The sequence below is a fragment of the Sabethes cyaneus genome, chromosome 2 (assembly GCF_943734655.1).
Source record: "Sabethes cyaneus chromosome 2, idSabCyanKW18_F2, whole genome shotgun sequence".
Taxonomy (NCBI): domain Eukaryota; kingdom Metazoa; phylum Arthropoda; class Insecta; order Diptera; family Culicidae; genus Sabethes; species Sabethes cyaneus.
This window is the reverse complement of record NC_071354.1, coordinates 55,458,427-55,473,827: the sequence shown is the minus strand read 5'-3', so window position 1 is coordinate 55,473,827 and position 15,401 is coordinate 55,458,427. Positions and strand designations below refer to the sequence as shown.

The 15,401-nt window shown below is 41.6% G+C and overlaps 2 protein-coding genes across 2 annotated transcripts; both read left to right on the top strand.

Moving 5' to 3' along the window:
* Positions 1–433: 433 nt before the first annotated feature.
* LOC128738891 (CLIP domain-containing serine protease B4-like) lies at positions 434–1,838 on the top strand. Its single transcript, XM_053834354.1, has 4 exons — positions 434–536; positions 600–825; positions 886–1,187; positions 1,245–1,838. The coding sequence occupies exons 1-4, from the start codon at positions 476–478 to the stop codon at positions 1,532–1,534; spliced, it is 879 nt and encodes a 292-aa protein (XP_053690329.1). The 5' UTR covers positions 434–475; the 3' UTR covers positions 1,535–1,838.
* Positions 1,839–6,774: 4,936 nt separating this feature from the next.
* On the top strand, positions 6,775–11,163 carry LOC128738890 (tudor domain-containing protein 3). The gene is made up of 5 exons (XM_053834353.1): positions 6,775–6,956; positions 7,089–7,176; positions 7,622–9,466; positions 9,520–10,236; positions 10,296–11,163. Exons 1-5 carry the CDS (start codon positions 6,922–6,924, stop codon positions 10,728–10,730), a joined length of 3,120 nt encoding a protein of 1,039 aa, XP_053690328.1. The 5' UTR covers positions 6,775–6,921; the 3' UTR covers positions 10,731–11,163.
* Positions 11,164–15,401: the final 4,238 nt, after the last annotated feature.

The following is a 15,401-nucleotide window of genomic DNA, read 5'->3' as shown; positions in this document are numbered from 1 at the left end:
AACAATGAAAAATAAAAACAATTGTATTCTTCACAATACGTATTGTTGGTCCATGTCCAAAACAAAATGATCCAATCAAGTTCAAGAAACCAACGAATAACTGTCCTTGATCTAATCAATCATAAAGCAGAAATGTGTAACATACTGTTAGTGAATAATTCACCTTGAATATTCTTAGCAAAATGGGAACATGTCCATGAAGAAATACATTAGCTGGCAAGAATTGAACAAAACAGTTTTTTTCCTTTTTTAGTCGCAAAATGCCGCTAGCTGCACATCGCCTTCCCTTGTAGCATTGATAAGCGATTAGAATTAAAACAATAAATACACGGAATATTAAAAAGGCGATTGAAATCTATGTGTATACAAATTATATAAATAAAACGGCAAGGTTATATTCCCTACAATCTCGGTAAAGTGCAGTATGGTCTTCCGTCAGTTCTGCTGGATCTCTTGAATTGTTCAGTTCGTCACAATGCATGCTTGGGCAAGTTATTTGCTGCTAGTGCTAGTTCACGTAGTTTACTCAGAAGAAGGTAATATCAAAGTGTTACAGTTTTTAACATATTTTAATGTACAATATCCTTGAATCTGTCAAGTAACCAACAAACTACCGGCACCGGGAAAATGTGGTACCATGGTCACTGATAGGATATACGGCGGAAACCGAACGAATATCGATGCTTATCCATGGACAGTGAATTTGATTTTTCGAGAGTCAAGGCGGGATGCCGATCTGTTTCACTGCGGAGGAAGCTTGATCTCAGAGAATTACGTCCTTACGGCTGCACATTGTCTCGATGGACTCACTGATGATTACAGACTGTATGAAATGTCTTGCTATTGGAAAGTCTAGAAATTAAAGCTAAACGTTTTACTTTGCAGAGATCGCATCCGTTTGGGAGAGTGGGATCTACTAAGTGAACAGGACTGCGACTCAGAGTCCATCTGCTCCGATCCACCGTTGGATGTTGGAATTGAAAGTATGGTCAGTCACGAAGGGTTCGACAAATTGACGCTAGTTAACGATGTTGCGTTGATAAAGTTAAACCATAGTGTAAACTTTACGGAATTCGTATCGCCAGTTTGCTTGCCACTTTCGGAAACTGCAAAAGCCCTGGACACCGACGATACGAGATTCATTGCTGTTGGCTGGGGAAACACGGAACATAAAAATGGAACATACGGTGGAAATGTTTTTCAGTTGAAACTTTCACAAGTCTAATGGATTTATTTCTTTTTAGAATATGGAAGTCGCTACAAATTGTTTGTTCCGTTGAAAGGTGTTTCCAATGTCATTTGTGATGGAGCCTATGATGAAGATATTATTTCATCGCAATTATGTGCGGGAGCGGAAAAGGGCAAGGATACTTGTCAAGGTGACTCCGGCGGTGGCTTAGTAGCTGCTGTTGATGGTGTTTACTACGCGTACGGCATTGTAAGCTGGGGGTACGGTTGCGGACGGCAAGGTGTACCCGGAGTGTACACTCGAGTAACGAGCTTTATGGACTGGATTTTAAAGCATTTAACATAAAAAAATGGTTTGCGCGAACGAAAATTTTTGTTGAAATTATTCCGTGCATCAATTAAAAATGTCAAATTAAGCTTCAAATTAAAAATAAATTTTCGTGTAATCTCCTCGAATAGTTACATGTACATGTAGGTACATGGCCAGACTCAAGGTGTCATGTTTTACCGAGAATGGATTAAATTAAATATTTGGCTTTTTTCGCCGGTATAAGAGCTTTACAAATCTATTTCCTTTTAAAGGACTAATTATACGATGTGAATATTGCATTGCTAATCAAATAGAATAAAACCATAATATATTTGAGATTCGTTGCAAATGATTGACCTTTCTAATTTGATGGTAAGTGATGACTTATTTGCTGGTTATTGGAAATCTGTGTTGCAACAACCTGCAACAAACCTTGTTTATTCAGCTGGCGGTACGTGTATCTCAGAATCCAGTGGTCCGATTTGGCAGAAATTTTTGTTCAGCATGTACAAACGAATTATCTAAATTATTACGTAGCCGTTTTTTGATATCTCAATTTTTCAATTTTTTATAAGCTCGCAATGGGCGATTAGTGATGAAACAACACCTTTATTTTGGAAATATGCCACCATTTTGATAATTTTTCGAATTATCAAAAACCGCTACGTAACAATTTAGGTATTGACCTAAAGCATCAAAATCATCCTTGAAATTCGTTTTCCGATACTCCGTTGGTTCCCGGCACGTACCGCCAGCAAGGAACTATTAGCATCCAAGCGCCCAGCTGCCACCAGGTTAATAATCACTATTTTGGCATTCAAAAAACAGAAAATACATGTTCGAATATACCTCATCCTATAATCAAAATACCTCAACACTTAACCATTATTTTTCGACCTTCCAGAGTAGGGTCCCCCCTTAATACATGTAGGTAGAAGATAGGTAGCTAAACTGAATTACATTATCTGTTCTTATTAATCTTAAGCAGTACAAAGCATGGTGCCTCTTGCTGTATCAAGAATTCGTCTTCATTTCACTCGGTCCTGGGCTTTGGTTTGGGATCTACGGAGCGGTGGTCGGGTTGGATCAAACCCAAAGCCGGTTAGCGAAAAAGGTACTGTTATTGTTTTGTAAGAACCATAAGTGATGTGTCTTGTTTGTTCGTGTTAAGTTGTTCTTACGTTAAGCAAAAAAGTCAATTTATAAGTTGGTATGATAAAATGCTTATTTTTTTAATATTTGGCACTGAACGTCCGCTCTAGTGGGAGTGGGAGGACTAAGCTGATATGGACGAAAATAAACGATGGGGAGTGGGAGCGTTCTTAAACGCTGAAAAGTACCGCTTTGAACGATGACAAAGGAGGGAAATGCTCGATAAAAATACATGGTTATTCGAAGGATACTAAAGTAAATATTTAGGAATGTCGATCAAAGATAGTGTTGGTATTTAGGCAAAACGTGTGTGACAGTTATTTTTGTTGATTTTTCTTCCAAGAGTGATAAAATATTACTTTGTTTCAGCACAATTTAATAGTTTGAGTAAGTTCTTTAACCAAAAGCAGTGATAGCTGTGAAATAGAGGGGTGTCCTTCTTGCCATGTGCCCCCTCCCCCTAGTAATGCTACGTCATTTAGAAAAAGAAACGATATCATAATTTTCTCGAAGACAAAAGCGACCGACACCGCCTTTTTCAAGAATTTACTCATATACTAACGCCGTCTGGTGACAAATTTTGTTTCACTAACCAAAATGTCACGGCCCACTAATGAACTCTTCTGAAGGTAGTAACATTCTCGCGTTACAAAAGATAACGGTAGTACTGAAAGGTTAAATGCTGATACGTGCGAACATGTTGAGTTCAAAATTAATAAAATGTTGGTTTTGTCATTTGTGCCGAATGCCGTACCCAACATTTTCGAGCTTGGCTCGCGACTTTCATACACAGGTTGAACATGAATCATCAAACATGAATGTCAAACCTGAGAGCGAAAGAATGCACTGACGTCGGCGAGTGCTGGTTTATGAAGCAAATAACACAGAAGTTTCTTTCCTTCCTATCGTAAAAAGCGCAACTTTGACGAACACGGAGACATACCCAACCGACATTAAATTTGAAATGTCTGTTACAGCAAGCGAAGAATAGGACAGCGAGTGTTATATCTGTTTGTCGGTAGCACATACAGTTACGAATATGTTGGTCATAAAAGTTGGTGAATTCAGATTTGGTCAACATGCTCCGGCCACAGACAAACAGACATAAGTCGTCCATAGTCCGGCATAGTGTCATCGTCCGGAAAGTAAAAAGTAGTTAGATTAAAACTTCTCACTCGGTGGTAATCTGCAATTGATGTAGGAAGCGGCACAATATGTGTCGATAACCCAACCAAACGCGTCGCTATTCTTGAGAAGTGGATTTTGCGGTCTCCTTTTGTCCAGCGCCTCTATGGTTCAAAGGTACAAGTACCAGCGAACCACATGCCCTGGCGGGTGTTGTGGGTTCGAATCCGGTTATAATCTCAGATTACAGCTTGGTTCGACTCATGCACCTTCCAGCATTGGACAAAAGGTAGGAGTCAAAATGACTACTTGTCAAGCATAGCTACCAATACCCCCCCTCCTTCCTTTCCGCTCTTCCCCTCCTTCACCAAAAAATTTTCATTTCTTTCCCCTACCGTCCCTTCATCAATTGTAGAACCATCGTTTCAAAAAAATATTAATATATATGTATGACCGCATTTCAAGGTCAAGACTAAAAACTTGAGATTAGTCTAAAACAGACATAACTCTTGTAAGAAAAATCATCAAAAATTATCGTACCTCACATTTTGCTTGAACACAGCGCCATCTATGATCGACATTCCCAAGTATCAAATAACAACAGGAGTATCCCTTGAACTAGTATTTTGAAGTATTTTTTAGGGGGTTCTTTCGTTAAATTGGCTTTCTTTCATTAAAAAGCGCCAATTCGACCAAAACGGAGACATTCCCAACTAAGCCCAAATTTGAAATGACGGTTTAACTGGTGTGAAGAATGGAAAACGAGTGTTATGTCTGTTTGTCTGTGCTCCGGCTCTAGCTTAAATCATTAAAGGAAATGGATATAGACCAAACTCGTGTTTTTAGTCTTTGACCTTGAAATACGGCCAGGCATTAATATTAATTTTTTTTTGAAACGGTGGTACTACAATTGCTGGAGGGACGGTAGATAAAAGTAATGAAAATTTTTGGAATGGAGGGGAAAGAGCGGGAAGGTGAGGAGGGGGGGGGGGGGGTTATTGGTAGATACGCTTAACAAGTAGTCGTTGTGACTCCTATCTTTTGTCCAATGCTAGGAGACTGCGCTACCCCCTTGTTGTCCAGTGCCTCTGCGGTTCAAAAGTATATGGGTACAGTATAATCAATATATATAGAATGCCAGTGTCGCTGCAGTACGCGTGGTAAACATCACACATGTTCAGATAATGTATTTACACTAAATACGAAAATGTGTGTGTGCCTGAGATTAATCAAAAGGGGAATCTTATTGTCAAGCTGCCAAGTAATGTGATTGAAAACTTCGCTTGCTTCAAATTTCTGAAAAAATCGGTGCAAAAGGACGCAGTTGTGGGATTCTATTCATCCGGACGAAAAGAAAAATAACGTTTAAAACCATTTCACTGGCATAAAAACAAAGCGGAGAGCGCACTGATGACAGCACCAACCAGCGCACAGATAAAGAACAGATAAATAACAATGAGCCACTTTGACAATGAAGTTCCCAAATCACAGACTTGATACAGATTGTTAGCATCATGTTTACCACAATGAGTCCTGTAGAAAAACAGCGACACTGGCGTTCTGTATATATTGATTCTACTATGGGTAGCAGCGAGCCACATGCCCTGGCGGGTGTTGTAGGTTCAAATCCGGTTATAATCTTAGATTATAGCACAGACAAACACACGAGACACTCGCGCTAATTCCATCGTCCAATCAAAAACCACTCATTTTTCCAAAAAGCATGTTTCGCAACATGGCCACACCGCGGCGCGCGGGTGTTACTTCAAGTTTTCAGTATAAAACCATACAAATGTAAAAACCCTACAGCATAAAACCCTGCAAATGCAAGCTACTCCGCGACATGCATAACAGGGTGCTAGTGTGCAATCAAAATGTGTAGGACGATGGTTTTTAAGGGATTTTCTTTTATGTGTCATGTCAGTTCGTCAGTGATTATAGTTTGGTTCGACCCATGCACCTTCCAGCATTGGACAAAAGGTAGGAGTCACAACGACTACTTGTTAAGCGTAGCTACCAATAACCCCCTCCCCCTCACCTTCCCGCTCTTTCCCCTTCATTCCAAAAATTTTCATTACTTTCATCTACCGTTCCTCCATCAATTGTAGAACCACCGTTTCAACAAAATATTAATGATTAAATAGTGACCTGACCGCATTGCAAGGTCAAAGCACTGACGAACTGACACGACACATAGAAGAAAATCCTTTAAAAACCATCGTCCTACACATTTTGCTTGCACACTAGCACCCTCTGTTATGCATGTTGCGGAGTAGCTTGCATTTGCAGGGTTTCATGCTGTAGGGTTTTCACATTTGTATGGTTTTATACTGAAAACTCGAAGCAACGCTCGCGCGCCACGGTGTGGCCATGTTACGAAACATGCTTTTTTGAAAAATGAGTAGTTTTTGATTGGATGATGGAATTAACGCGATTGTCCCGTCTGTTTGTCTGTGGTCAAAGATTAAAACACGAGTTTGGTCTATATCTATTTCCTTTAATGATCTAAGATAGAGCCAGGGCTTGGCCGGGACATGTTGACCAAATCTGAATTTACCAACATTTATGACCAACATGTTCGTAACTGTATGGGGGCCTTAAAGTTTTAAGAGAATATTTGGATATTTACAGTGTCTGTGCAGCGGAAAACACAGAAGTTCACCATGCACCGTCACTTTTCATGCGGGTTCGGCGGGTTGTGTTTTTCGCGACTGTTTTACGGGAAGTTCTAAATTAACGTGGTTTTTATGCGAATTTTGTGATTAACGCGGTTTTCTACACGAATTTCTCGACTTTATTCGGTTTATTGATACGCGGTCTTGATTTACGCGGAACGAATCCTTCGAGTAAAAAGCACTTTGAGTGTAAATAATGGATGCACATGTTCACCTATATAAAAATGTCTTGGTAATTCCAATCGAGAATCATAAACTTGATCTGATGGCAACTCTGCTGTCACCAGCCTTGTACTAGTGTCAAGCATAGGAAAACTGCGAGTTAAACAGCATTAATTTTTCCTGCTTTTGGTGGCGATAGGCCACGGTGAATTTGGTATTACCGTAAATTATAAACCAACTCTGGTCCACTTGGGTTTGCCGTGAATTCACAGCGACTAGCTTCCCGAGAATAGCCTGATCTGGCCAACGATGGAGCTGCTCGAGCAGTTGCAAAAAGAAGGATGGTAAGGCGAAAAAATATTGATTTTTAATCCCTTTCCTTGTGCGTAGCCTTCAGCGAACCCTCATGGAGTGATAGTTTAGGAAAAAATAAACATTTTTCTTAGATTTATGTTAATAAACATTTCAATCAACAGGTATTTACTTTCATCTGGATTGGAAAAGCTTCTAGAGGAAACTACTGGAACCATTGGGCCTAAGCAGGTCATTAAACTGGCACTTGATGTAAGTTTCATACTGTTTATATTTCAGTAGCGACAGCAATCGTAATTATGTAGGTACCTACCTAGAAGCAAAAACTATTTCAATATTTAATAATTAAACTTTTTGATTGAAACAAAGTTTTTGATTGAATATAAAATTAAAGTGAAAAGAAAATACGTAGGTATTGAAACCTAGTGCAATGCGCGAATTTTACAATTTCTAGCGATTAGCGTTTCGAATGTAGGTAGGTATTTAAGTAATTTTTACAGTCTACTGGAAATAATTTTTTATCGCTTTATACTGTGAAGAATTTTTGAATTCTATAGGAAAATAATCAAAACTATCAATGTATTAAAATTGATAATTGAAGCATTGTGTTCAAACAATGCGAACACCTAGTGCGGTTGAATTTGCATGGCAAAGTTAATATTTGTTAATACGCAGCAATCATTTTGTTGTTTTTCAGGTTGACCTGCGGGAAATTGGAGGAGGAGCCTTGGCTGCGCTCACCAGTCGAGCCACCAAGGTTGATTCCATCGATGGTAATATTGTAGTGCAGGTATTGAAGATTCGAAACATTTCTGCACCGAAGGCCAACGAAGAATCCAAAGTAGCTCCTCGTATGCTAAAGTTGACCTTGACCGACGGCCAAACGCAATATTCAGCCCTAGAGAATCAACATGTTTCTTCGCTGAGCTTGGACACACCACCGGGAACTAAGATTTATTTGAAAAATGGACCCATTAAAGTTACACAAGGTTTGCTAATACTAAATGCTAATAATGTCAGTGTACTGGGTGGGAGAGTATCTGCGTTGGTAGATAAATGGGAAATAGGACGCACAATGGCAAAATACGCTAAAGGAGGTAGGATTCAGCTGAGTGCTAATGGACCTCCACCGTGGATTCCGTTTGGCCAGAAAATTCAACAAACTGTTCCTGTTGATAAAAACTTCAAGAGCTTGCAGGTTAAGCAAAAAGATGAGTCAAAGGAAAACGCAGAGTTTACCGCATTGCGAAACGATGCAATTGCTGAAGCAAACAAATTGGGGACACGCAAAACCTTTGGTGGAGGAGCGAAACAAATGGTTGACGCAAATGTTCAGAAGATCATGGATAAAGGGTTTACGGAAGATCAAGCAACGCATGCTTTAAAACTTACTCGCAATAATGTTCACCGTGCATTAAGTAACCTACAAAGAATAGAAGAACGGAAACAAAATCAAGCGGACATGAAATCTGGCAAACATGAACCACCGTCTAAATCGGGTAAACGAGGAAATAGTGCTAAACGAGATTCTGAATCAGAAGGAACTTCAAAACCATCTACTAAAGTTTCTCTTTTCGACTTTTTGGAAGATATTCTTCCGGAAAGTGACACAAGCAACAAAAAAAGTGATAGCAAAGAATCAACGCCATTCAGTGCGGCAGAAAATAAGCACTCAGGGGAAAATGTGGCGGCTAAAGCGATCCCTAATTCTAACCCCCATTACAATACGTACCCAACCAGTCGATCCTCTAATCGCGACAGTTCCTCGGCACAGCACCAGTCCAATTCGTCCAATCAACATTACAATAATCCAAGCAAAAACTACAATCAGCAACGTTTCGAAAACAATATCTCAAGTAGTTTTGCCAACAGAAACTCTCAGGCTGGCCCTAGTAATCGAAACTATAATTCACATCAGCAACAACCGCATCAATCGAGTTCCAACGCGACCACTGGGTATAAACCATCCAACGACTACAGTAGCAGTCGCTATCGTGGTGCTCCGAATGCACCCAGCAACAATCACGCTAGTGACACATATCAACGAGGTCGCCATGAAGCGAAATATAATCAGTCGATGTCTTCCTACCATACAAACCAAAATCAACAACCGCAGCATCAGTCGCACTACCATAATGACAACTACAATAACAACAATAATGCGCCCACAGCGGGACACGGATCCAAATATCAATCCAACGTTAACGGTAGTGGGAAACAATCTAATCCAAATTATGGTTATGGAAAAACAGAAAGCAAAGGATCTCAAGGATATAATAATCAAGGTGAATCCAGAAAGCAGCCAAATGCTCCGAGTCACTACCAGCAGCAGCAGCAACAACAACAACATCAACAACCACAATTCCAATCAACCCAACAGCAGCCACCCTATCCTACTGGAAGTCAGAAACAAGTGCAAGGTTATAATGTCAGCAACAATGCAACTGGCAGTCATCCAAACTCACACCACGGCAGTACGAACAATGCGTATGCCCCAGTAAATAGTTCGAATAACAATAATAACAATATTACCAACTTGAAGGTAAGGGTTCTGTACCATTTTTTTTTCGACTATCGACTATCTATGTTTTTCAGCCGCAGAAAGGAACCAGATTCAATAAGGAAGAATCACAGAAGTTTTCAGCGCCTCCGGCGGCAATGTCAACTGCACAAGGACGGAAACCGCCCCATCAAAAGATGCACAATCCACAGCAACCAAATTCAGCAGCAAGTCAACCTTCAGTAAGTGGAGGAGCACAGCAGCCATTTCAGGCCGGAAACAAACAAGCAAATACAGCACCCACTGCTAACAATAACAAGGTGGCTCAGCTGACGGAGGCTACTGCAAATATGCAAATCAGTAGTGGTAAGCCGTTTAATAACGGTACCAATAATACGCATGCACCGAATTTGCCGAAATCTTCTCAAGCTAACATGAGTGGCTCCACTCCAGTCTCGACAGCGCAAATTCCAATGCCACCAAAGAATTTCATTCAACTGCCAAACGGATTCAACTACAATCCGTATCAGATTGTAGGTTTTCAGAACAAGCAGACCAATGAGTTTGCGCTTAATGTGCTGAAAAGTCAGCAGTTCGATGCCATGCAAACGGCGCATCTTGCAGCGGCAACACAACCTGGTGCACCACAAGCCATTCCAGGAGTGGGTATGCCACCGACTACAGCTGTGGTTCCAGCTGTTTTGGGCACTGGACCTGCAGCTCCAAACGTTCATCCCGTTATGCCAAGCGGCGTACTACCCAGCTGGAAAATCGGTGATCGATGCCTCGCGAAGTACTGGGAAGATGGAGGCGTAAGTTAAAGGTTTAATACTTTAAGAATGAATCCTTTTTAATACGACTTTCCTTCCAGTTCTACAATGCCGAAATTACCGGAATCTCAGAAAACACGTTTGTCGTATGCTTCCTGGAGTACGGCAACTACGAGGAAGTACTCAAAACAGATTGCATCCCAATAGGCGCCCCTGCAATGCCGGGTCCTGCTCCATCGCCACACGTACATCCACCACCGCCGGCTGCTATTAGCTTTCATCACCCATCCGTTGCACCGCACCTTCCTCCGGGGGCACCATTGATGCCAGCTCCGCAACCGCCCACTGGTGCCTATCCCGGTCAGGGACCGGACGGGCAATCCGTGCAGCACTTTAATCATGCATACAAACCTCAACAAACGGGTCAATATGCGCACCATCAGCATCCTGTCCATCAACAGCCACAGTCACAGCATAGGCCTTCGAAATTTCGAGAACAACGGCCAATGTACGTACCTCCAGCGCAACGGAAATAACTTTCCCGGCTCGAGGGGGCAAAGCGTCATATTATGTATTTAAGCACACACAAACGTACGAGCCATCATTCATCGTATTGCTAAGCCAGAGGTTCGCTTTTCATGTACTAATCGTTTTTCTGCCTCACGATTTGTTGTGTCCGCAAAAGTGATAAAACGGAGGGAGAGGAGCTAAAAAGATGGGAATATTTTCGTACTGATCTTTCTGTTTATTTATATAAAATTGTTACTGTTTTGAAAGTACCATTCAGCAAAAGATCGACACATGTTCGCGTAATTTTCGGCATGATACTAGATTGCATTGTGTAGATTCTTCATTAACGCCAACAGTTTGTTCTAGTGGGCGACGAATGGTTTGCTTTGTCTCCGGTTAAAATTTACTGTCAGATAAAACGTGGAATAAACACTAGAGTATATAAATCGGAATGCATAACCCGTTTACAAACTATGTTGTATTTAATACATGATAACATTTTTGAATAAAAGGCGTTTTAATAATCCTAATTTCCATTTGAATCCATTAGTTATTCTTCATTAGGATGGCCAGCGGCTTGTTGGTGATAAATGAGTGTACATATTTTGTAAGCAGGACCAACCATGCCAACGATGCATTGACACTAAAGGTCGAGTTTAGATGTTGAAAATTCCCAACGACTGCGCTAGGAGTACTTAGAGGCACTGATCAGCAGATGCGACTAGTATGATCCCCGCCATCATGGGACTTGTGGGCGGACTTCCTGACTGTTGGGACGAGACAGAACTCCACAAGGGTTCTCAGCCTTTTATCTAGTAACTCCTATCCCTTCCTCTTCGTGGTACCAGCCGGAATACAAGCAACCTTAGCGGAGATCGACTAACCAACCCCGGTAGAAACTAAGGTCATGTGCAGACAGGAAAGGAGGCACTCTTGACGACTTGCTTATTCCCCAACCAAGTGAGCGGTTGTACTGCAGGTTAGGAGCGGCTCACAACAGCGATTGATCCGGTTCGGGCGGCTGAATTAACAATGTGTTGTCTCGGTACTAAAATTAAGATGTCAGCTTCACCACGAGATTCGGCAGCGAGGCCCCAGTAAGACAACCTACCTAAACAAAATTACTACCGAAAATTCGACTCTGAACAACTTGGACAAAGGAGATGAAAAAAGGACATGCAATGGATGCTAGGTACCTGAAACTGCAGCTCGCTGAATTTTATGGGTGGCTACAGGATGCTGTCCGAGTTAGTTTGTTAGAGTTCTACTGACTGGGCTGTTTTCCTTCGTCTTTAGACTTAATTGGCTGTCTTAAGATATAGCCTGGTGAACAAAATTCCTGTAATAGCCAAAATTCTTAAGACATCAGGCTGAACAAAATTTCTACAGTTTACTCGGTTGTGGGCTACCGGTTTTCAATTCCTTGGACACCGTGTACTCTCCACCAGATCTGGCTCCATCTGGTCTTACCATCTCGCACGCTGCGCCTCTGGTGGCCTTGTTGCTACCGGATTTAAAGCAAGCACTATTTTTGCAGGGTCGTTGTCCGGCATTATAGGAGCATGCCCTGCTCATCGTATTCGTCCAACTTAAGCCACCTTTTGAACTGGGTTCGTCATGGGCGAGTTCTTGGTTCTTCCTCCGCCTCTATACTCCGTTCTCCTGTACGCCGCTGAAGATCGTTCTTAGCACTCGTCGAGCACTCGCAGGTTCTCCTCGAGCATTGTCCTTGTTTCATGCCCGTAGATAACAACTGGTGTAATAGGCGTCTTGTACAGGGTACACTTCGTACGGGCCTTAGTCTCCACTTTTCGTTCCTTTCACGACCGTCCGTCAAAATACTGCCATTCTTATCTCGACACATTTCGGCTCGCGGCACAAAGCCTTTGAAAGATCCGTTCAATTCGTCAAGTGTTCTGGTCGAACACTTAACGTTCCTAAGATGCATCCGCTCCAATTCCGCATACCCCTGCTCTCCCGGATAGCACTTTTTCTCCCGAAATATTTAACCTTCCGTTACTCGCGCTGTTGTATTTTGTACAACACTTGTAGATTTTTGGATGCCATTTTGTTTTAAAGTAACAGATTGATGTCAAACCAAAATGTATTCTTCAATAAACTTATTATGAACAAAATGACATAATTATTCAATACGTTAATGCTTTAAACTGTTCAGCAAAATAGATGAGCATAAACCGAAATCGCAGAAACGATGCAAGCGACGTGTGAGGGGTACCGCATTTGGTCTCTACTGGAATTTTCTTTTATTTCTTCATAAGGGAAAATGGCTTCTGTATACAGCAAAGTTATTTAGCAGTTGATGGTCTTTCCGCAGGTGTGCAAAAGTTCATAATTTCCTGACTTCACGGCGCTAGTGTATGGGCTAGTTTTCTGAATGTATTCTCTCTACGGAAGCTGTTTATTTGTAAGATCCTGTTTTCACAAAATATTTTAGTGGACCAAAAATGCTAGGCTGATGAACGGAAGAATCCAATTTTCACACTATGTGTCATCACTGTGCAAAAAACTTTCCAAACATCCTACCCAAGTAAATCAAAACACCACATCAGCCCTACTTTCTAACCACAGAATGCCATTGATGCCAACAGCAATAGCAGAAATGTTGTCATAGTTCATGTGATGAGATGTTTTATGTGAAAAATATCTAAGAAAATATGATAACGGATTGAAAAAAATTTAATCAATAGAATGTTACATCATTTAGAAACGATAAAAGGATATTTCCGAATGCAGCAACTTGTAAATGGCCGCAATCGTAAGATGTACAATTTACAGCGGGTTTTGGCGCCACCTGGTGACAAACTTATAAAATTTTATACCCCTAACAAAAGGCCTTAACCTACTGATTACCTTTGCTGAAGACAGTAACTTTCTATATAGCCAGGATATTCCGGGATAAAAAGTGTTGTACAAAATACAACGCGCGAGTATCCGTGTTACAAAAGTTGGCGCGAGTAACGGAAGGTTAAGTTCGCTGCATTTTCTTCTGCCTGTGTCTTTCTAAGTTCCAACGTCTATCGCTGCGCTTTTTTGCTGCCCGCGGATCGTTTTCCTCATCCATCACTATCCTACGTTCAATCATCAAACCCCCTGCAGAAATCACACCTGTCTAGGTTTATTTGTTTTCCTAGGCTTACTGACCTCTAGTTCTTTCCTTCAATTGGGTCCGAATTAGCGATAGCGAGTAAGGACGGATCACTCTTTCTTTGTGAGGCGATCGAAGCACCAAACAACAAAATCTGGCTGGATTATCAATTATGCCAAAAAGTCGTTATGCCAAATAACCATTATGCCAAATGACCGTTATGCCAAATGGATTTATGCCAAATGGCGTTATGCCAAACTGCATTATGCCAAATGTCTTTGTTATGCCATATAGGGTAGCCCCGTTTTAACCAACAGTCCTCAACAAAAACTTCGTTCAGCTCGTCGCCATCCGGCATCGCATCTTCGAGTGAATGTACATAGTTAACGGTGGCGTCTGGCTGGTTCAGCCGCGCGAAATTTAGGCTGGGCTGGTGTCGGTACCGAATGTTATGCCCAATGAGGAGTTTTGGGCGCATCTTAACCACCACTAGGAAGTGCACAGAGTCAAGGTTAGTGGACATCAAAGACGTCTGAGAAGTGCCGACAGTCGATGAAAACGAAGCCGATCTGTGATTCTGTTTGACTTGATGACCTCTAGGTGTACTTGTGTAAGTATCTATGCTGGAAGAAGGGGGACTCGGTAGTCGCGAGGTTACCGAGTCTGTTTTGACAAGTGGTCGTTGGTTCGAATCTTAGTAGGATCAGGCCATTCGATGTCAAGTGACTTTAGCATGGCTTTATTCTCAGGCTCTTCATTACCCTTCCTTCATACTAAATTCTATATGACCTCCATAAAGCACTCTTGACAGTGCAAAAAGTCATTCTTATAGTTAAATGCACTGGTCAGTCTCGCCAAGGATGGCTGTAATACAGCAAACACCCAGGCGATATCACAATAGATCAACAATACAGGTCGCAGTGATGAGTCCATACAGGAAAAAATGCTAGAAGAAGGAAGTTTAGAAGAAGAAATTTGTGTTCCTCCTTCTGGTCGACCTGAGCATAGAAATCTTCGATGGCAATCTTGTTTTATGCAGCGGTGTCTTATTCACGCTCCAACTGCGCGTAGAATTGTGCAAATTGACGATGCTTATGTTGAAGAGCCAGTACTTGATTCTCAACCTGCACATTCGAGGTTTGATTGACCACCACCCAATCACCCGTTTCCGCATCTCGCCCGTCACCATGAAAGTTGTACCGAGCTTGTGTGTGTTGCCGCAGCAGCTTTGCTAGATGGTATGTCCACCTCTGAATGTACGTACTGTTGAGCTTTTCCAGCACACCTCCTGCAATGCTGGAGTGCTCTCTTGGAAGTTAAGAGAACGGCAGTTCCACGCCCCGAATATTTCCAATTCATAGTCCTTTTTTCGTCGCAAAGTTCTATTCAATTGTATCGAATTTCTTTGTTTATCCTTTATCGCTTATTAGTTTTTCATGAGGCTCCAGCCGAAGCTCAAGAATTCCATCGTACATCTGGCGAAAGTCGAGAGGCTCCCTACGGTGTCCGGTCTGTTTTTTTAAAAACCTCACCGGTATCAAAAATGAGGGGCCCAACGTGCTAGATAGCTTGACCAGGTTGAAGCCGGCTT